This window comes from Nyctibius grandis, chromosome 4 (genome assembly GCF_013368605.1).
Source record: "Nyctibius grandis isolate bNycGra1 chromosome 4, bNycGra1.pri, whole genome shotgun sequence".
NCBI lineage: Eukaryota > Metazoa > Chordata > Aves > Nyctibiiformes > Nyctibiidae > Nyctibius > Nyctibius grandis.
The window spans coordinates 20,840,746-20,864,147 of record NC_090661.1 but is presented as its reverse complement, the minus strand read 5'-3'; the positions used below and the strand labels follow the sequence as shown (position 1 = coordinate 20,864,147).

The 23,402-nt window shown below is 41.9% G+C and overlaps 1 protein-coding gene across 1 annotated transcript in view; it reads right to left on the bottom strand.

Moving 5' to 3' along the window:
* The window catches only part of LRP5 (LDL receptor related protein 5), a 181,308-nt gene that overhangs the window by 142,161 nt on the left and 15,745 nt on the right, over positions 1 to 23,402 (bottom strand). Inside the window, 1 exon segment of the mRNA XM_068398233.1 lies at positions 927 to 1,323. Within this exon segment, the coding sequence (XP_068254334.1) occupies positions 927 to 1,323 (397 nt within the window).

Genomic DNA, 23,402 nt, shown 5'->3' with positions numbered 1-23,402 from the left:
TCCCAGTGCAGGATAAACCACAAACTACTTTATATTTGTTGTTTATCCTAAGCCTTTGTATTAACTCTTTGAAAATGGCAGCAGATTAGTGGCAAACCCCCTCACTTGCGTGGATTTGTGCACACAAGAGAAGTGCACCTCACTTCTCTTTTCCCCTTATCCCTAGGGTTCATCTAGCACAGCAGATCTTCTGTCATCTCTGCAATGAATACAGGGCCTAAACTGCACAACATCAGTAATATCTGAGCACAGTGATAGCAAATAGCACATGTGAAATGGTGGGGAGTATTGAAGAGGGAGGGAGGAACCATACAGAGATACAAGTACTTTCAAGAACACTACAAGCACATCCAGCCTGCTCCCTTATTACTTCCTAAACTGGTCACCTTACAGCATTGCGAGTCCACAGTTTCACCTGGATTCTTTTACTTGCTGGCACAAACATGATTATTCAACATCACCACTTAAAAATATCCTGATTCTGTTTACCAGAGCTTAGCAAGTGAGAATTCTTGTTTCAACTCATGCAGATTTAACGCACCTTGCTGACTAGATACATTACATAGACATCACATAGCAAATGAAAGTTAACTTACCCAACAAGATAACTGAGAAAATAACAATAAAAAAGGCTTGGAAAATTAATTACAGAAGTGCAATGGAATAAGTTAGGCAATCATACTGGTTGCATATTTGTCTTGGCATGTTAAGAACAGCTGTATTTTTATTTTTGGCTCTATGTCTGGGCTGTCATTTCTTGCCACAAAATATTTAAGCTCAAACATATGTTCAGCTACAGATCTTGAGAAAAATACCTTGGGAAAATGTGAACTGAAACAAAAGGCTATGCTTCTTTTTCAGAACTAAAAACTCAACATAAATCACCACTGTATCCACTTAAGCATTTAAGTCAAATTAATATTTACCCATGAGCAGGATCCAAAGCTATTGCCCTGGGCTGATCAAGGTCTTGCCAGAAGAGGACTTTTCTAGATGTTCCATTGAGATTAGCTACTTCTATCCTATTGGTTTCTGAATCCGTCCAGTAAAGTTTTTTCCCAATCCAATCACATGCCAGGCCATCCGGGGAAACCAGACCAGAAATGATGACATTCTGCACCACATTCCCAGTTTGGTTAATGTAAGTTTGCTTGATGGCTTCTTCACTCACATCTGTCCAGAAAACGATGCCTTGCGAATACTGGAAGTCAACCGCAGCAGCATCCTCTAAACCACTGACCACCACAGTGGACTCCAGCTTCATGCCTCCAGCATCCACAAGTCGAACATCCCGCCGGTTGGCAAAAAGCAGAAACGGAGATGCTACAGAAGAAAAAAACAAAAACATGTTAGTATTAGTGGCATCTACAGATGTTAAAGCACTGAGTACGAATATGGCAGAGAAGGATTTCTTTTCCCAGATCAGCAGGGCAGGCAGTTCAGCAGAAGGAACGTGGAAGTTTCACGTGAGAGAAAAATGCACGCTACCTAAACACTTCTTCCTTCCAAACATCAAACAAAGGAGTAACAGACAGAGGGAAGAGCAGGCCCAGTTCTGTATCGACACGATATGGATAGCATCTACATAGTTAATAGTTCAAACTGAGGCCCTTCAACAATACCTTCTGTGAATCCGTAAACCCAGGTTTAAAACAAATTAAGTCTAGATGGTTTAAAAGCTTGGTTCACCAAGTTGAAGTAGTAACAACATACAGAAGGCAAGTTCTGATGCCTTTTAGTAGCAGGCTGGAAGCTAACACTACTAGACACAATACCCTGAAATGTTCCTACCAACTGCCCTCCTAGATGGCAAAGACTGTGACGGAGGTTCAGAACTACTGTCTTCTCCCCTGCACCACGAGAGAGAAATTCAAGGAAGAGTTTGAAGAAAGATAATGATGTGCGTTGTGGAAGTTTGTGGGAACTGCTGTTAGCTGGAAGAGGCAGCCAGAGCAAAAGGACAAAGGTTCTTGCTGTTTGAAGCTTTAAGCGGGTGGTGGAGGCCAGAGTCCTAGTACTGAATGACAGGGAACAGGCTTTGAAAGGGGAGCTAACCTATGATTGATGCAAAAGGGATGGGAAGCATAAAGACACATCAAAATGACAGCCGTAGAGATATTCCAGCAGTACCTGCGGAAGTTCTAGATCTCTTGTGTGCAAGGTTCAGTTGGACAAGGACATGACTTAATATCTTTACTATCTTTATTGATGATCTGGATGAGGGTATCGAGTGCACCCTCAGTAAATTTGCAGATGACACCAAGTTGGGCAGGAGTGTTGATCTGCTGGAGGGTAGGAAGGTTCTGCAGAGGGATCTGGACAGGTTAGATAGATGGGCCGAGACCAATGGTATGAAGTTCAACAAGGCCAAGTGGCAGGTCCTACACTTCAGCCACAACAACCCCATACAGCGCTACAGGCTGGGGGAAGAGTGGTTGGAAAGTGGCCTGGTGGAAAAGGACCTGGGGGTATTGGTGGACAGATGGCTAAAAATGAGCCAGCAGTGTGCCCAGGTGGCCAAGGAGGCCAATGGTATCCTGGCTTCTATCAGGAATAGCATGGCCAGCAGGACTAGGGAAGTGATCGTCCCTCTGTACTCGGCACTGGTGAGGCGACACCTTGAGTACTGTGTCCAGTTCTGGGCCCCGCACTTCAAGAAAGACGTTGAGGTGCTCGAGCGAGTCCAGAGAAGGGCAACAAAGCTGGTGAAGGGTCTGGAGGGTATGTCCTATGAGGAGCAGCTGAGGGAACTGGGATTGCTTAGTCTGGAGAAAAGGAGGCTAACGGGAGACCTTATCGCTCTCTACAACTACCTGAAAGGAGGTTGTAGCGTGGTGGGGGTCAGCCTCTTCTCCCAGGCAACTAGCGACAGGACTAGAGGACATAGCCTCAAGCTTCACCAGGGGAGATTCAGGTTAGACATTAGGAAAAATTTCTTCACAGAAAGGGTTATTAGGCATTGGAATGGGCTACCCAGGGGAGGTGGTGGAGTCACCATCCCTGGAGGTATTTAAGAAAAGACTGGATGTGGCACTTAGTGCCACGGTCTAGTTGACACCGCGGTGTTAGGTCAAAGATTGGACTTGATGATCCCAGAGGTCTCTTCCAACTTAGTCGATTCTGTGACCTTGGCAGATGACACTGGCATTTACAGACAGAAAGAAGGGAGGTGGCTCGGAGAGAGACTCATGAGAGGCAAGGAAATTAATCTCGTTGCATTGGATCTGACAGTAACACATACAGAAGTAGTAGTAACACGGGCAGAGATTTTAGCATAGACAAGATGACTTTTCTGTCATACCAGATCTCATCTGCCATTATACTCAAAGAGAGAGATAAACCTGTTCTTGCAATTGAGGCTGTCCCTCCACACTCTGAGAGGGAGAGAAAGGTGTGAAGGTCTGAGCCCTACAACTCCTCCCTCCACTTCCCACGCAGAATATTACAAAACTCTAGCAGAGGGAGATTGTAAAGATCTTCTGAAGGACCCACCATGGGAGGAGGAGGCATGATTCAAACAGAGACAAAGGCATGATTTGGCCCAACTGCTTCTTCCATAAGAGGACGTTAAGTAGACAGACTGCAGAACATTCCTTCCCAACCATACCAGCCAGACTGATAGCCAAGTAAACCACTTCATTTCTCTCCTAAAAGTACAGTTTTTCTTCTTCATCCAGCAGTAAGCAAGAAAAATAGTTATCTGCAGATATGGCTGGGAAACCAGCAGCCAAGTACAATGATGCCACCATACCAGACACAGCTGTGAACACCACTGGCAGCTAAGGAGAATGCCAGTATTTCAGAAAAAGCCACTAGATGCTGGAAGCAATGGAGCTCCCTCAGCTTCTCCTCTGGCTGCAAAAGTCTGCTAGGGATCTTATGTCATCAAATGAAGAGCTATTTTCATTTGCGCCTACTGTTTGTCACCGTGAACCCCAGGACCCTTCCCACTCCTCCCCCCAATTCTTCTAACTCAAGTGGCAGCTGCTGGAGTTCTACATCAGTCAACTGCTGACTCCTAGCTTCATATACAATCATTTCACTTGATGCGCTGCTTCCAGTGCGCATCCAGCAGAGGTCCAAACACTTGCCACTCAACTCAAGGAACAACACATACAACAGAGCAGCAACAACAGATATGTTATTTCATCTTCTATGGCTTCAAGCCTGTGATATAAATACCTTTCGTTTCAAATTCATGTTACTGTATATAATATGTGAGAGTTAGCTCTTGATATTGTCTTTCAGATTCAATTCCTCCTGCACTTTTAAAGACGACAGTTTATATGAGGTCTGAGTTGCAGGTCTGCTATGCTGGCAGCCCTGCCACAGGCTATTGCCTTTCTCCTGAACTCTGGCTCCAGCTACATGCTCACTGGAGAGTGTGTGCCACTGCACAGGCCAAAGTGAAGTACATCTCTGACAACAGCTTATGTATTTATGTGCAGGCCAAGGACCTCAGTTACAACTTACAACTCAGCTTCAGATGAACTTAAAAACATGCATAAAAATTCAGCCTTTTTATTATTATTCTGCATGGTCTTTTTTTCCCCAAGTCAGGAAAGAGATGGCTTTATTTTTCTTTTTGGAGGAAGTCTATGCTGATGAAAGTAATACGGAAAATTTAAATCAGCTGGTGTTTTAGTGAGGATCTTGGACAGCAAAGACACAGACAATTGTTATCATGAATGTTTCAGTGAAAATGTAATATCTTTGTTTTCTACAATATTTAACTCAAGAAAGTTTATACAGCTTGAGGAGAATTATTTGTTAAGAAATGAAGTCTCAGTATCACTCCTATCTCATTTCCTAACTTGCCAAGTCCTCCTCTCTGTCATCTTTAAAAACACTAGGAATAGTATCATGAAAGCCCGACAGGTTAGTTATTGAAAACAGAAGAAAAAATGTCTAGAATGCAAAGTACTTGTTCTTTTCTCTGTAACTCATTGGTTCCCCACAACCATGTCTATTTTAAATGGCACTGTACCAAAGCATTTGAACACTTGGAAAGTTTGATGTTAGCGGGCTCCGTTTAAGTCACAAGTTCTCTGGGGCAGAGAACTTCTCAAGCTATGCACATTGCCTCACAAAACTAGCCCCATACCCAGGCAAAGATCAAAGCCGTAAAAAGTCTATGTACAAATTTTTAAAAAATATAGTCCCAAAAATGTGTTTTGAGGAATATGAATAGACAGATTTTCATCTAGACATTTCCATGCTGAAGCCATCATTAATGCTACTACAATGGAAAAAAGGAACCTGAAATATCAAGTCCAATCAACAGCAGAGGAACTCAACATCTTCTTACCTAAAGATCAGACATGAAAAATGCCTAATCCAATCAGTATCAATATTATCCCAGCTCCCCATCCCTTTCAAGAGATTTCTTCCCCGCTGATGCACACAGTGGGGCAACAGCATACAGATAACACATTAGCCACTGTGTTCTTTGTCACTTCTGTGCTTCAGAGTTATCCTGACTGAAGTGCAGCCACATTGTGTTGGCTATGAACACCCACTGGGGAAATCAAACTGCCCTGCTTGCAATTGTGTTAAAATTTTACTGCATTTATACACTGATGTAAACTGATTATTGAAAACAGCCAGAGTTTATCCCTTTTAAGAACAAATGAGTATTCAATTTCATTTGGAAAAAATAAAAGTGAGAAGGCAGAACTCCGATTTTGAAAACCATATTCACTTCTCTGTTCTTCCCCACCAGTCTAATTAATTCAGTCCAAATTTTATGAAAAATGGTTGCAGAGCCCTTTTACAGCATTACCGGTGTGGAAAAAAAAAAACCCACAGTGATCTAAACAAGTAAATGGTTCTCAAGACTGATTCTTGTCTGGAATGCTGCTGAAGCCACACAGGCTCTCCAACTTTAAAAATAATGCAAAAGTCAGAAGAGCGATCAAATGCTCTGTTTCCATGGCCTTGCATTTATCACATCAGGTCAGACTGTGATGGCTCACTAGCAGGCAAAGCTAGCTCTGGTAACTCTGCAGCTTCGACTAAATAGGACCTCCAAGATGTCCCGAGAAAAGTTCACAGAACTTTTCAAATTTCCGACTTTCCCAGTTAATAAGCAGCAAATCACAGAATCACAGAATCACAGAATCAATCAGGTTGGAAGAGACCTCTGGGATCATCGAGTCCAACCGCTGCCCCTACACCACCCTGTCAACTAGACCATGGCATTAAGTGCCATGTCCAGTCTTTTCTTAAACACATTCAGAGATGGTGACTCCACCACCTCCCTGGGCAGCCCATTCCAATGTCTAATAACCCTTTCTGTAAAGAAATTCTTCCTGATGTCCAACCTGAACCTCCCCTGGCGAAGCTTGAGGCTGTGTCCTCTTGTCCTATCGCTAGTTGCCTGGGAGAAGAGGCCAACTCCCACTTCACTACAACCTCCCTTCAGGTAGTTGTAGACTGCAATAAGGTCACCTCGGAGCCTCCTCTTCTCCAGGCTAAACAACCCCAGCTCCATCAGCCGTTCCTTGTAGGACAGACCCTCCAGACCCTTCACCAGCTTGGTCGCCCTCCTCTGGACTCGCTCCAACACCTCAACATCTTTCTTGAAGTGCGGGGCCCAGAACTGAACACAGTACTCAAGGTGCGGCCTCACCAGTGCCGAGTACAGAGGGACGATCACTTCCCTAGACTAGCTGGCTACACTATTCCTAATAGAGGCCAGGATGCCATTGGCTTTCTTGGCCACCTGGGCACACTGCTGGCTCATGTTTAGCTGGCTGGCGATCAGCACCCCCAGGTCTCTTTCCACCGGGCCGCTTTCTAACCACTCTTCCCCCAGCCTGTAGAGCTGCATGGGGTTGTTGAGGCCGAAGTGTAAGACCCGGCACTTGTTCTTGTTGAACCTCATGCCGTTGGTCTCGGCCCATCTATCTAACCTGTCCAAATCCCTCTGAAAGGCCTTCCTACCCTCCAGCAGATCGACACTGCCACCCAGCTTGGTGTCATCTGCAAATTTACTGAGGGTGCACTCAATCCCTACGTCTAGATCATCTATAAAGATATTGAACAGCAGCGGCCCCAGAACTGAGCCCGAAAGAAGCAACTAAATCCGAAAGAAGCAACCAGGAAAGCAGATGTCTTTCTAGAAGGACAGATGTATAGCATTTAGTTTCATAGAATTACTAAATTCAACAGTTCGGCAATTCAAAAGACACATTCATACTCTGCGTGATTATAAACAACAGGTTTTTAAGGCATTAGAATGAGAAACAAAGCAAGCTCAAAAAACAACAAAGCAAATGGCATTGACCAAAAAAACTGATTTGCTGTGCCATCAACAAACCATCCTAGAGATTCAAGATCATCCCACTGATACACAGTGCAAGTTGTTTTATTTTGAATCCCACATGTATGTAGAATCACAAGAACATGTAGACCACTCTCCTTTCAAACCACGCTGTCTTCTCAATCCTGAACTGGGCTTGAAGGTCCAGAGAACACTCTTATCCTTGGTGCATTTAAGTATTTACTGCAGAAGTCTTGACAAGGCAAACTGGAAGGGCAGCTAACAGCAGATTTCGAGGAGAGGGATGGAGGGAGGGGGAAGACAAAAAAAATAGCAACAACTTTGATTACCACTGACCTTAAAATGAGCTTATCTGTTACACAACAAGAGAGGCAATATCCCTTGCTTAAGAAGTTATTCCATGGTTAGAAAGTTAGAAGACTCTCAAAGGAACACTTAGTGTTATGCTCTGTTTTGATCAGCAATGATCCTGACAACTGCAAATTGCTTGAAAAGGGAAACAGTAACATAACAGTCACAGGATGAATGATGAGCGTGGAGGACAAACTGTTTATATCCAGTCTATTACCACCCAACTGAAAGGATAACATTTTAATGTAGTTACACAAAAAAAAAAAAGGCGCTGTATTCTTTTTCAGTAAATTTAGAACAGTTCATATTTTTCCATAATAAGAAATATTTAAAACCTCTGTACATAGCTGGAGTTCACAATCCTTTGACAAAGCAACAAAAGAACCTGAAATCCCACAAATTATCAAATGAACTCTCAAGAGCTAACAGCACAAACTGTAGAAAGTTACAGACTTCTTGCAGCAATTCTACAATCTCATTTGGATCATGCAGTACTTGATCAACAATACTTCATTCTAGAAAGACATATTATTTCTGTTTAAAAAACCATCAATTTTCCAGTGTTTTTTTGCTAATTGGAAAACACACCCTTGACTTGATAATGGAGCTATCTACACAGAGGCTTATTGCACAACAGTGTGAAAACAGAGCTTCCCATCAGTCCATTAACTGGAGAAAAGGAAACACTCCTGATAAAGCTGGTTAGGAATCAAGCATGGGTTCAATTTCCAGTTTTGCTCTTGATCTCCTGAATGCTCTTGGGCAAATCTCCTGTTCCTTGTCTGTGTTTAATTACTGCATTTTAATTGTTTTAGCTGCATCGGGCAAGCTGTCTTGTGCAGACATAAGACTGGAGGATTTGTACGCTTTATGTATAATTCATTCGGTTGACCACTATAAACATTATCAGTTTTAGCACGTCTACCATAGTTCCCTTACTACCATCTCTATCACATTCATAAGCAATACAAAAAATAATTTTTTTAAATGCAGTGAGGCTCAGACTCTTCTGCACTTCACCATACATAAAAAAGGCAGTAATAACCTTTCTTTTTCTCTGCCTTCCATTCATCTCTGTTAAAAATATACGCTCCAAGAAGTATGGCAAGTCTACTGTCATCTGCCCAGCTGTAACTACCTTCCAACACAACAGGCCAGTGTGTTGCTTCTGAATTCATCCATTAACTTTCATTTTTTGTTTTAATTTTACTAATCCCCTCTACAGCACTTAAATTTTATGAAGTGCTTCAGGGGCAACTGTTAGCCCCAGCAAAGTGACGTGGGACAAACAACCAAAAATTGCACTATATGATCTTTGTAATTAGTTTCAGTAATAGTTCTGAAAACCAGTTTGATGGGCCTCAACTCATTTACATATTAAGACTGAGATGATAATGAATTATCATCAACAGAGCACTTGTCATCAGTTGCTGGTTAGCTGCAAAGCTGCAACAGTTCTAAGACAATCTGAGCAAGAGTTTTAAAAAGTTATATTTATACTAGCGCTTCATATTTGTTGACATGCCTACATTTTGTCTTCTTCCCCTTAAAGCCGAAATAGAAAGACATGAGAATACTGGGGTATGTGCATGATTCCTACTCTTGAAAGCACCAGAAGTGCAGAACACACACAAATCCTATGTATAGCACAGAAAAGCCTTACTTAACAATTCTTAAACAAGTTAACTAGGCTAAAGGTCATGGAAAGGTTTAACTGCGCTTTTAAGAAAACTGACCAAGGATCTTGGGAGCCTGGTACACAACATAAAATGAAGATCTCATTTTAATAAGCATACAAGCTAAAATAGCCATCCAAAATTACAGTATGTGCAACAACTTATATTTTAAATATTATTCCAATTCTTAACAGGACAAATGCATAGGGGACCTCTGTGGTTAAGCCATCTGTACTGCTGGACAGAGAGAATAGCATATAATTCTTGCAGCGGTCAATGTCCCAAACCGCAAAAACGTTCATTACCCAGGAACAAAAACAACCCCCCCCCACCCCTGCCACAGGCACACAAGATGGAAAAAAACAATTGTGTCAAAAGTTTTGCACCCAAGGGTGTACAGTCTTATGGAAACTCTAAGACAGGACATGGAGTAAGCATGCATCAGCCTTCTATACGTAAAAATAGCTGCTACGCAGAAACAAGACCATGCAGGTAGGGTCCTAGCAGCCACAAATTAATCAGAGAAACTGGTTCTACAGCACAAAGTGATCCCTTTTGTCCAGCTCTAACTCTTTTGGAGCATAAGGAGGCTTAGACCTTTGATGTGTAGCATAAGGCTCCTTCCAAACATTTAGGGAAGGAAGTTATTCAACATGCTGTCACCCTTTTGGGCGTTAGCCCCATTTTTCATGGCTTAGCTCAAGGAGAGAGAGACAGCAGCTGGTGGCAGCAGGAAGCCCACATGTCAGGACACACAGACACTACTGGAGCCATAAAGATGCATGAAAGAAGGTAAAAAGGAGAGAGATTCAGGCATGGAAGAGAAAGATAGAGTTTGGCCAAATCTGTCTCCTAAAAGGAGGCACAACTAAAAAACAGTCTGACACCTTGCTAGGCAAGAAGGGAATATGGCATGTACAAATCACATATAAGTTTATTTTATTCTTTTAATGCAACTGTTACATATTTACCAGGAAAAAAAAGTTTATTTCTTAAATACTCTAAGCTTTGCATTCTGGACCCTGGTCCTTTTTACTGGCAGCTGCTGCCGCTGCAGAGAATCTGAAATCAACAACTTCAAAAGATAGATTAAATGTTGATCTTCCTGTACTAACTGCACATACTCAACCCAAGTTTAAACTTGCCAGGTTCAGTCCTCCAAAGAATAGAGGGCTATTGCTTTCATCCTCAAAACACATTATGGTCGATAAGGTGAATTCCCAGTGTAATTACTAAATTACAAAATATTCTTGCTGGAACACAGAGGTAGGTGGTAGCAGTTTGTAGAGCGCAGGACTAAAAAGAAAGGCTCCTCGGTTTCACTCCCACACATAACCCCTTAGTGAACTTGAGCAGGTGCTTCAGCCCAGTGATTTGTAAAAATCATTCGACCCGCTACAAACAAACCCTTCCTTCTACTGTTAATTATCTCAAAGGACAGCCATGAAGCCTACTCATGCTTGAGCAAGGCACTTGAAGATCTTCCAGCAGAAGGCGCCATGATGCACTCAGTTTTTATTCCTGACATGGCTAAGACTTCTCCTCTCTATGAATCAGGGAGTGAGTGTGGGTCAGTGAGCTGTGAAGGAACAGCTATGCAGTGATGGCTGGTTTATAGTACTACTTTAAGAGGAAAATATACTCCTTCCCCAAATTCCATACCATTTCTCTAACCCTCCAGGCTCAATCCATCTGATAGTAATTTCCCTTTCCCAACCAGGAAAGAAAGTGTTGTGGTTATCAAGTAAGGAGGATTCATTTCCATTTTAGGAAAGCTAAAGCCCTGAAAGCCCTGATAGAATTAAATCTGGCCAGGGACGTCACAGGCAACAAGAAAAGCTTCTATAGGTATGTCAGTGATAAAAGGAAGACTAGGGGAAAAGTGGGCCCTCTCTGGAAGGAAACGGGAGACCTGGTTACCCGGGATATGGAGAAGGCTGAGGTACTCAGTGACTTTTTTTGCCTCAGTCTTCACCAGCAAGTGCTCTAGCCACACCACCCAAGTTGCAGAAGGAAAAGGCATAGACTGGGAGAATGAAGAACCACCCACTGTAGGAAAAGATCAGGTTCAAGACCTTCCAAGGAACCTGAAGGTGCACAAGTCCATTGGAGCTGATGAGGTGCATCCACGGGTCCTGAGGGAACTGGCTGATGAAGTTGCTAACCCACTATCCATCATTTTTGAGAAGTAGTGGCAGTCTGGTGAAGTTCCCACTGACTGGAAAAGGGGAAACATAACCCCCATTTTTAAAAAGGGAAAAAAAGACCCGGGGAACTACAGGTCAGTCAGTCTCACCTCTGTGCCTGGCAAGATCATGGAGCAGATCCTCCCGGAAATTATACTGAGGCACACGGAAATCAAGGAGTGATTGGTGACAGCCAACATGGCTTCACCAAGGGCAAATCATGCCTGATAAATTTGGTGGCCTTGGGTTACAGCGTTGGTGGATTAGGGGAGAGCAACTGATATCATCTACCTGGACTTGTGCAAAGCATTTGACACTGTCCCGCATGACATCCTTGTCTCTAAATTGGAGAGACATGGACTTGACGGATGGACCACTCGGTGAATAAGGAATTGGCTGGATGATCGCACTCAAAACATTGCAGTCAACAGCTCCGTGTCCAAGTGGAGACGAGCAACGAGTGCATTCCTCAGGGGTCGGTATTGGGACCAGCGCCGTTTAACAGCTTTCTCGGCAACATGGACAGCGGAACTGAGTGTGCCCTCAGCAAGTTTGCCGACGACACCAAGCTGTGTGGTGCGGTCGACACACTGGAGGGAAGGGATGCCATCCAGAGAGACCTTGACAGGCTTAAGAAGTGGGCCCATGTGAACTGCATGAAGTTTAACAAGGCCAAATGCAAGGTCCTGCATGTGGGTCAGGGCAATCCCAAGCACAAACACAGGCTGGGCGAAGAATGGATTGAGAGCAGCCCTGAGGAGAAGGACTTGGGGGTGATGGTGGATGAAAAACTACATGAGTGGACAATGTGCGCTCGCAGCCCAGAAAGCCAACCGTATCCTGGGCTGCATCAAAAGCAGCGTGACCAGCAGGTCAAGAGAGGTGATTCTCCCTCTCTTCTCCACTCTCGTGAGACCCCACCTGGAGTACTGCGTCCAGCTCTGGGGTGTCCAACATAAGAAGGACATGGAGCTGTTGGAGCGAGTCCAGAAGAGGGCCATGGAGATGATCAGAGGGCTGAAGCACCTCTCCTATGAAGACCGGCTGAGAGAGTTGGGGCTCTTCAGCCTGGAGAAGAGAAGGCTCCAAGAAGACCTCATAGCAGCCTTCCAATACCTGAAGGGGGCCGACAGGAAAGCGGGAGAGGGACTTTTTACAAGGGCTTGTAGTGATAGGACAAGGGGTAACAGTTTTAAACTGAAAGAGGGTAGATTTAGATTAGATATCAGGAAGAAATTATTTCCTGTGAGGGTGGTGAGACACTGGAACAGGTTGCCCAGAGAAGCTGTGGCTGCCCCCTCTCTGGCAATGTTCAAGGCCAGGTTGGATGGGGCTTTGAGCAACCTGGTCTAGAGGAAAGGTGTCCCTGCCCATGGCAGGGGGGTTGGAACTAGATGATCTTTAAGATCCCTTCCAACCCAAACCATTCTATGGTTCTATGATCCTATCCCATATTATGAAACGAATTTGGTGTCAGTTTTATTTATATGTGCTAAGTATTATCTTGAGTATCACTGCTGAATACTGTAAGACAGCCAGGATCTCAGTGATCTATTTGCCATCAGGCTATAGTAAAAAGTGAGGTTGTTCAACCGTCAACGTACCCACAAGAAGTGACGTGGCTTTAGCCACAAATGTGTTGGGGTGGATACGTAAATAAATTATGTCAATTTAAAGGACATCTGGTTTAGCAGCAGCAAGCTGCAAAGGCTCCACAGAAAAGTATTAAAAAAAAAGTTTTAAGTGGGTTTAGAAAACATAAGAAGTTTATTCTTCTCATCTAGGAGAGGAGCTGGGAAGGCAGCAAGATAAAGAAGAGTAAACAACAGTCCAACCATTAAACACTTTTATGAGAGGCTAAAGATCATTTATTCTTAGCCACTGGAGAAAGGACATACTAAAGAAATTAGATCAGGTGAGGCTTTGGGTTTTTCATTGCTGGGGAAGGGAATGCAGAGATGATGAAGAGAGAAACATGCTCTAAAGATACTGGAGCACCCTACAGAAGCTGCAGAACAGCTTGCAGCAGGTGATTTTTAATAGCAGTCGGATAGCCACTCTCCAGGTACGGCTTTTGTACAATTAATTCCTGCCTCAGCGAAGAGTTTCACCTGCCTTGAAATCCAAGACAAAAAAAAAAAAAGAGCTCAGTGGACTGAACTCCCCATACTATTTCACTGAAAATCTTAATTACAAGGGTGTGGGGTTGCTTGTGTTTCTGCCTGGTTTTACAGAAAACAGTTTTAAAAACTCTCCCTGTTTCTGTTGCTCTCCTGAAGCAGATGACTGCAGTAGTTTTATCAGATACTAACAATAAATATTGTTAATAAACTGCTAGCTACCTTTTATTTTTTTTAAATAAACAAGCAGTAAGTTTTTTGAAGATCTTGTATATTTTCTGGCTTGTGTAGGGTTCCCCCCCAATAATGACAGGGTTTTAGGAACACAAGAGATTTACTTCAGGCTGTTGGTTTTGTTTGGAACTTACAGTTTTTAAATAACAATGTTAGCAGTAACAGCAAAATATAGCACTGATTATATACCATTTCATCTCCATTGGTCTGAATTAGTTCATTTCCCTCAGTCAAGAGATGCCAAAGGATTTCTCTGAAGAGCATCCACTGAAGACGTCCAGCAAAGGTGCTTTATACAAATTATGAAACTTAGGTTTTGCTCAGATTGTCTGGGATGGCAATAAAATGTTTTAAAACTCTCCAAAAGCACACTCTGAACTTATTCATTATTGTTTTGTCCTGTTTCTAGTAATATTACCTACTTCCAAGTAAAAATCTTCACATACCAGAAAAGCCAAACGATTTGATCCAGTGTGCATAATTTAGTGCACTTCCATCTCTGCAGAGGCTGGAAGCAAGCTGTATGTGTTCAACACCACTTTTCTATGGACACATTATTTTAAAGGAGGGTTCCTCAAACTTTTCTGTCTTTTCCCACAGACCACCCATTAAGCACACCACATTAACTCCCCTCCTGGTGCACAAGGCGGCTCAGACTGTCCTTAATACCCCTGTAGCAAATACTGAAATTGGTTACATGGAACAGCATATTTCATTTTCTTTTAACACAGTTTAGCAGCTGGAAAAGAGGACAGCCAGCCAAGTCCATGCGAGCCGCCAACACTACACAGACCACCAAGCAGCAAACAGAACATATTTAGAGATCCACTGAAAAACTAAACAAAAGCCAGAATACCAGCCGTGATTTTGGGACGCTTACATCATGTTGCTGAGATTCTCATTAGATAAGACTCGCAAGCACTTTAACCATTGTATTTAGAGGAGAACACAGATTCACTAGAGCATAAGGCAATTTTCATGTGCTCTGTTTTGCTAGAGAAAATTTCTAGACATTATTGCAAAACTGGCTTTTGGCAATCTCTCCCTGTGCAATGCACAACCGGTGTTCAGACAAACAGTTGTGAGTACTGCAGCCTCATGCAATCCTGACCAGCTAATGCAAAACAGATAATATCTCTGCAGTCTGAACCCCCACCTCTTCCTGACCTCAGGTTCTCACTGGAGCATTTTACAGAGGTTAAAATATACTAGGATTTTCCCAAAAGCAGAAGTACACTGTTCGCAACAATTTGCTTATTTTTCTGAGGATTCTGCTGCAATTTGCTACTCAAGAACCACAATGCATGCAACAGCTTAAATGCAAATATACCGTCTATTGAGGATTAGAGCATTTTGGCTCCAGACAGACACCAAACACAAGCCTTGAAAACTAGCACTTCGAAAATGGCTGTTAAGCTCAGCATCCTCCACTCTTAAAAGTCAACTTTTGCGTTCGGTGCTGGCTGGAGATTAGAATCTGCACTGAACTCCAAGGGAGGTTAAACTGACAACTTCCATCAAACTCCAGTGATGATGGCCAAAGCTCCCAAGGTCCACTGAAAATCCCAGTCTAAAGGCAGACAGTAAACCCTGTTTTAACAAGGGAGGTTAAAACTTTCTCATTCTTCGAGAACAACTAGGCAGCAGCACCTCACAGGTCTGCACCGGGATGTTTGAGTCCAATACTGTGTCCAAACAGAGGAACTGGATAGCAGAGGGAGACCCATCATATATGCATGGGCGATCTACTGACCTGCACCACTGCCAGCCTCCAAACCCCCTCTGCAATAAATTAAGAACAGTGTGATACAAGGAAGGCTGTCACAGGCCTCACACACCAGCTGCTGTCTCAAGGCATAATGAGCAAACTTCTCCAGATCCATCACAGACTACCGCACCGGAAACTCACCTCCTCCAACTATACAAAGCTGTGGTCATTATGCTGCCCTCCGTAAGAGTGAGAGATGCTGTAAGCACTTACAATTTGTAACCCTGGGTCCAAAAAACTAACTGTACAGGCAATCTTTAATGACAAATTTGTTGCACTGAGGGAAGAGGAGTATTGCTTTATAGTGTCTCTCATGCAAAAGCCTGCAGTGACCCTACCTCAGCTAGAAGCTTCAGTTCAGAAGTCTCTGAGGACCACGTTCTGAGCAAGTCACTCAGGAAGTCACTGAGAAGATATAATCAAAAAATGTGCTGATGGCAGGCACATCCATGTCAAGGGAAGGTCTGTGGCCCTTTTACGAGAATACACCGGCATCACTACTGCGGCACTAGTCGAAGCATTTGCTAATTAAAAACTCAGACTTGTGTTACCCATAGTTGTTCAGATACTAAAGAACAAATACTTTCCCTCCCTCCTCAGCCTGTTATATATCTTGGCTGGTTAAGTGAAACACAAATTTGTTTATTGCCTGCTCACACAGCACGTTTGCATCAACCTGTTCTGATGCAGAACTTAAGAAATGAACGGCTTCAACTTGATATGAGAAGTGGTACTCACGTGCATGGTGCTAGCAAAGTCCACCCCATTACTCTCTCTTTGCAAGGTGGTGGATTGTGCATGAATTCCTTATTGGACTGTGTTTCTATGTTGGACCCAGAGAGCTGAGTTAGGAATGGATGTTCGTGGGTGGCAATACTGGGAAGGAATTTGGCAGATGAGGATTTGACTCCCATTCCACCAGATCACCCTGTTCAAACATCGCTCCTCTTTGCATTGATTCTGTAATGCCAAATGCTTTCATTGTCTTGCCAGTGAGAAGGTTTGATATTTTGATTAAGGATTCTTTAAAGTACAAACTTGTATTTTGTCTAATACCATAGGACACTAGTTTCAATTCCATAACAGTGTTTACCGTATTCAAACCACACTGGAGCTATGTGTCACCCGACTCATGACTGTTTTCTTTGTGAGAATTAATACGGCACTCTGCTTGTACCCACAAAAATTGGAAACGGCCTGTCCATTGAGAGTTCTGGTATTTTCTGATTCTAGAATAAGCAGAAGTGGCATTGAAGTAGTCTCTTACGTGGTATTGCCACTGGGCTTTGCCAAAACGGCTAAGTGCAAAGGCAGTGCTTAAAAATAGGGATGGGGGACGTGCTAGGAAAAAAACATACTTGGATGTTTCACATTCTGTGATGCAAAGTACGTGGTAATAATTTTGCTGTTGTTATTTTAAACGCAGTAGGCATGGATTTCCCCCCACTCCCATGTTATGCTCAGTAGTTTTAAAACTGCAGAGGAAACTCAAGATTTGTCCAACTTCTGCATAAAGTGGTTTAGAAGAACACAGACAAAGGGTTGACTTCCTTGAACATCTAAACATGACTTTTGTTGCGAATAACAGTTCAGGTCAATCCATGAATGGAAAAAAACCCTGCAGTGTCTCCTTTTTAGATTCTGGATGCCAATGGGAGCAAGGCTCTTTACTGGGGTTTTTTTGCAGTTTATTTTATTTCTCCTTGGTTTGGCAGACAGCTGTCTGGTAGATTATGCAGTGATGGTGGTTCCAAACTTTTAATGGGCAAAATAGTGGTTCTACATCATTTGGAAAAATTGGCTTGCAAATTTTCTCCAGGACTTGAACAAATATAGGCTTGACAAAGGTATGCTTGTTTCTGATCCGAATTGTTTCCAGTTTCTAGTTTCAGTTCCAGATGTTACATTAACTCCAAAAGACACAAATCTTAAGAAAACTGGAAAAAGACACTTTACTTCTATCTCCACCAAACGTACGATATGTACCCTTGAAAATGTAACACATTTGTAAAATGCAGAAAATGACTCAAAAATAGCATGTGCTGGATTCAGCTGCTGGCAAGTGTTATTTGTTGGAACAAAAGTGTAGTCAAGTCAGACCTGGAATACTCAAACGTAGGTTCCACAATATAATGTGGTTTTCTTCTAACAGTTAAGAATTTTCCCAAATAAAACCATCTTGTTAAAGGGAACCCGCCACATGATACTGGGCTTTAGAGGGTGTGAAGTTGAGATAGTTTTTAGTGCCAAGTTGCGGACAGAACTTCTGATTTTTGTGCAAGCCTTGCGACTGTCTTCCAGTCAATTATTCAAGATTTTGGTTTTGTGAGAGCTTGTTAGGAAGGAGAGCAAAAAGAAGGTGAAGTGAAAAGGATTATTTAAGAAAATGAGATCTGTAATATTGTGCTTGTATTTATATCACTGATAATACTTAATTTGTCTCCTCTAATGTAGCACATAAATACAGTAATCTGCTCCAAGCTTTGTAAATCAGCCCTTACTGGAGATGATTCTGCTTTAGCCAAGAACATTGATTAAACTAAATTCATTCCCTATGGCTCCTTTTGTCTCTCTAAAGTCAGTGTTTGTCCTGCAAGTTATCTGGAACGTCTGTCCTGACGGAACTACACAAAGGAAGATTTTCTGCTCTCTTCTTTATTATTATTATTTTATAAATCTAACTGTTTTTCAATACTGTGGAGACAAAGACACAGCGCTTCTGATAATTAAGCTTTCTCAAACATCTGTTCAAAAATAGTGGATTTGCTGGAAGCGAGAGCATGTTCAGGATTTCACTAACTTTTCTTCCATGTTTTATGAGAAGTCTGCCAAGGGTCAGAAAAAATAAATAATCTAACTTGCTTTATTTTTGGGTTAAAATGACCATAGTGTATTACAAACTCAGTTGAAAATTCAACTCTTCCAAGGTCTGAAGGGAAGTGTTAATTAAAAGAGGTGTCACGATGCCTTTGAATACAGCTGTTTTGATAAATTGACTTCATGTGTCTTCAGTGACCAGTGTATTATTTTTATGGACATAATGGAATAGGATCCTACACTCTTTGGGGCAGGCCTGCACTCTGCTGTTAATGCAAATTAACACAAGCATTATCTTCAATGGCTTTGCAGTTCACATACTTGCAAAACATGTGGTTAGCTTGAATTGATCTGAGTAAGGCAGGTAAGTAAATATTGCTCATTAACTCATGATATTCTTGCTTTAGAGGGTAGACCACATTCTATTATCATTTACCTGGCAGCCATCAACTGCAGCTGTGATACATTTTTATCCCTGGGTCCAAAAATTTTTGGTAAGGTCTCCACTGGTGACTATATTTACTTCAACATAGTCCCAAGGACTCTTAGTACCAATCTAAGATTTGGTAGTATGTAACTGTTGGACAGAAGAGCTTGAGTTATGTTTTCCCCATAAAATAATTTTCCTTTTAAATTGGAGGTGCATGTGGCTCACTCATAATTCTGCTGTATCACAAATTAGTGAAGATCATAAACAGAGACAAAAATTGTTCCTTCCTTTATCTAAGTGTGCAAAAGGGTCCCTAACAGAAAGCAATAAAATACAAATGCTAGCCTAGCAGAAGGACCATTAAAAAATCATCTGTGCTATTTGTCCTTCCAAAATGTGGAATTAAAGGACATTTCCAGAAAAAACAGTTGTCACTTCCAAACCTCCCCAATAAAAGAGGCTCTTGGTAATATTCAAAAGAAAGCAGATTGTATCAGTCTCCTTGTACCTATTTTTATAGGCTGGTAGTTTGTGTGTGTAAGAAGGGAAACGTGTTTTGGAATTCAGCCCCAGAATGCCTCCTTTGCTTTCCTGGAAAAGGTTTTGAGTCTCGGTAATTACTTAAAACTGAGGAAAATCTGAGAGAGAATGGAAATTTGGGGCCTTAAAAGATGAGTCACATAGAAGCTGTTTAACATTTTTGGTTCTGTTGTTTTGCAGATGACTAATTACTGCTCTGTACAATCTCATGTTTATTAATTGGTCACTCTCCTTGGTGTCTGTTGAATTCTAGTGTTTGCAGAATTGTGTCGTATGTATGTATGAGACAGTGTGATATGTAATCGAGGATAAAGGTCCCAAAAAGGAGACTAAAAACAGTATTAAAGAAGCTGTGATGCTCTGCAGTGAGGGAAGGTTGTAAAACTGTAAAAGGCAGGGCAGCTGGAGGGGTTCCTCAAACTCCCAGGGTAGGGCGGCGTGTAGTACATACTCCCCAGGCCAAATCATAAACTCTGTGCAAATCGAGCTCCAGCTACGTTGTGTTAGGAGGGATCTTGATTTAAATATGCCATTTGTATTGGGCTGGGTCAGATGTGTTCTGTTCTGCCTAAAGCTGAGTCTGTTGAATCCCCCCCACCCCTGTTCCTGCCCACCCCCAGTTGCATGTTGCTCCCCATCCCCAAGTCTCCTACTATTTTACTGATGTTTTGGTGCCCTGAAATCTGCCAGCGTGACTGCACACGTAGTTGCTTTCCTCAAGCTGATCCTGTCAAAAGAATCTCGGATTTAAAAAGCAAGTAGATAAAAAAAAAAAAAAGTACTAAGGCAACTTCTTTGCCCTGCTCAGCTGTAGCCAGAATATTGCCTGGTTGCAGACTTGCAGAGCACTGTCTCTGTGCTGCTGTGTCTTGTACATGCGATGCTCAGGGGAAGGAACTTTGTAGGTGGTTCTGTGCTTAAAAAAAAAAAAAATACGGTGGCACGCACAGGTTTGCTTAACCATATGCTCTAAGCGTAGACCTAGCCATCCACAAACTCACAAACTTCAGATTTCAAAATATGTTCATGCAGAGCTACAACAAATTATCAGCCATCTTTTATTTTTCCAGTTAGGCTTATTTACCTCTTGAAATTTTCATGTGAGTCTCAATAACATCCTACTGGCATACGAACTTAACTGTCTGAAATGCATATGGAAGAGAAGCTGCCACAACGTTGTCAAATACTCTCACCTTACAGAAAACACAAAAGTGGAAGAGGTACTAGAAAAATATGGTGCACCTCAACTTCAGCAGCAGGTTGAAGCAAAAAAAAAGTATTATTCTTTTCTTCCCAGTTCACTCTGAGATTTAATTATTCAGTTTTCTTCTACCCATGGTTTCCCCACCTGTACAAACAGCCAAGCCTCATTATTGTTTTAACCCAACGCATATCTGCCTATCCCAAACAAGAAAGGAAATGAACATCTAAAAAGGTTTCAGTTCATCATAAAAGGGGTCCAAAATCAGAAGGAAGTCAATCTATTCCCTACAAAGGAACTACGTGGGGGAAAAAAAAACCCAACACAAGCTTTACACAATACGAACTGTCGTCATTCATATTATGGTAACAACTAGAAGCCGGAATTGAGATTCGCACCCTAAAAGACACAATGTGGACACATTGTGAAGGACTGTCATACCTGAAGAAATTGCTGTCTAGATACACAAGGCAAAGAATGAAAGGAAGCCCACAGAAGACCAGGATTAAGGGTCTTGCCCATGGGCAAGACATGTGGTCCATGGCAGTGCCAAGACAAGAACTCAGTGTGTTAAGTAGAACCATAACCTGTATTTCTTTCCAGAGTAAACTTACAACCTTTTTATACCATCAAGCTACCTTATAAACAAATTTTAATGCAGTAAAAAAAGGCATACATTTTACTACAGCAAACAGTTTAGGAACGATCTTAGCCACTCCAACTCTCCCATCCCTTTGGCAGCCTAAACAACATGTACTGCAAATAAGAAACTGGACTCCTGATGGACACAGCTAGAGAAGTGTGACTGAATGTTTTCCATCTTCTCTATGCTCCAATTTCAGTGAATTTAAGTGCCAAACAAAATAACTCCAGGGCCTACGCTACAGTGCAAACGGTTCAAATACAGAAGAAAAAATTAAAAAAAAAGACACAAATGTCACACTGCCAGTTCAAAGAAAATCCTAGCTGCCATTTTTTGGGAGTCAAAATACACAGAGCTCATCTCCAAAATCAGAGGGCCACAAACATAAGCAGCACACTGCTGGAAGGGGAGACAGAAAAACAGGAATGCAGACATTTTCCCCTACATATAAATTAAAATATAAAAATGCTAAAACTGCTTATAGAACACAGGCAACAAAACGCATCCATGGGTTTTTTTATTTCTTTAATTTTGTCCAAAACCCACCTCTTATTTCTGCAGAAGGAAGGGTACAAGCCGATTAGCATTACACAAGGAAGCAGTATCATGGACGGCAGAGCAAAGTCCATTTGTTTATACTAAAACAACACTAACTCAAGCAATGCGTGGCTGTCATTGATCTGATTATCCTGTCCTGTGCACTGTATCCCTTTCCTCCACCCTTCATTTGTACTATTTGGCGGTGTCTCCATTGCTAAAGAGAAATATGTAATTGCTACACTGAGATAGCTATTTCAATGTAAAAATGCCAGCAGAGAAAAGGGAACTTTTACATCAAATAAAAAGCCAGTGTCATTATTTCACTCCTCACCCGAGATTTAATCAGCTGCATGGAGTTGCACTGACTCTATCAGGATTTTTACGTCAAGATTGCAATATCAATGTAATAATTACACCTGTTTCAGCAATGAAGACACGATCCAGGACTTTCAGAGCAGGAAGTCTTCTCCCTTTGTGTGTGAAAAACATCTGGGGCATTTCAGATGAAAAGATCTGCATTTTAACTTCTTACAAACAAGACTCTGCAGCAGAATAAACATGAAATACATGCAAGAAATTACAACGCGCATTTAAGTAACTCCCTCCAGGTATGAATGATAACGACTAATACAGAAGCAGACATCTACCCTCTTAAATTACAACAGGGGCTTATGATCCCAATTTAACCCACATATTTACATGCAAAGGAGAAGGGCTGGTTTTCCTACACACTACAGATGTAAGTCTTGCTTAAAAAAATATATAATGCCCCAAATGTAAGCCTTATGTGAATAATTTAAAAAAAAGCAACCAAACAAACAGAAGACACCTTAAATTTCATTAGTGAATTGCAAGAAAATTGAACATGGTGCCTGCATCCATGTAGCGTTTGAAGCACTGTCTGAAAGAGAAGGCCGAACAATCAGAGTATTGTTAGAGAAAAAAACCTACCTTCTCTAAAAGCTAGATGTAAACTAGACCACAAAAGTACTTGCTTTTTATGAAAAACAGCTTTCTCCTCAAAAACAACAAAAAAAAAGCCAACCAACCAAAAAAAAAAAACAACCCATACCAAACAAGCACTAACTTGAAGCATAGTTGACAGAAGCCCTTCACTTCCATACTAAACTTAGGCACCTCATTTTGTAACTAAATACTTGCTCAGAATTAGGGCAACTTTCACTTTCTGCTTACAGAAAGCATTTTAATGTTACAGTAAAAGTAGCAGAAAGTGGAAACAGATAACTCCTTTATCAAGCTCATCTAGTGCAGAAATTAACTAAAGAAGATGCAAATAAAAATGAAGATTTCTTTCTCCTTTGAAAAGGGGACCTAAAATGCAGAACGTCCTGCTTGTGCCAGTCTTCTATTAATTACCAGTGGCAATACGTGTCACCTTGCCATCAACAGACCTCACTTGGTGACAGGAAGTAACTCACTTTGAGGACAGTTCAGGTTTTTTGGTCTCCTTTGCTGTGACTAATACTTGCAATGTACAGCAGCACTGTGCGATACGCATTATCGACTCAGCAGGAATGAGATTCAAACCACCAACTCATTTATAAAAGTCACCGAGGAGCCAATAAGTAGAAGTCATTGTCATTCATCCAC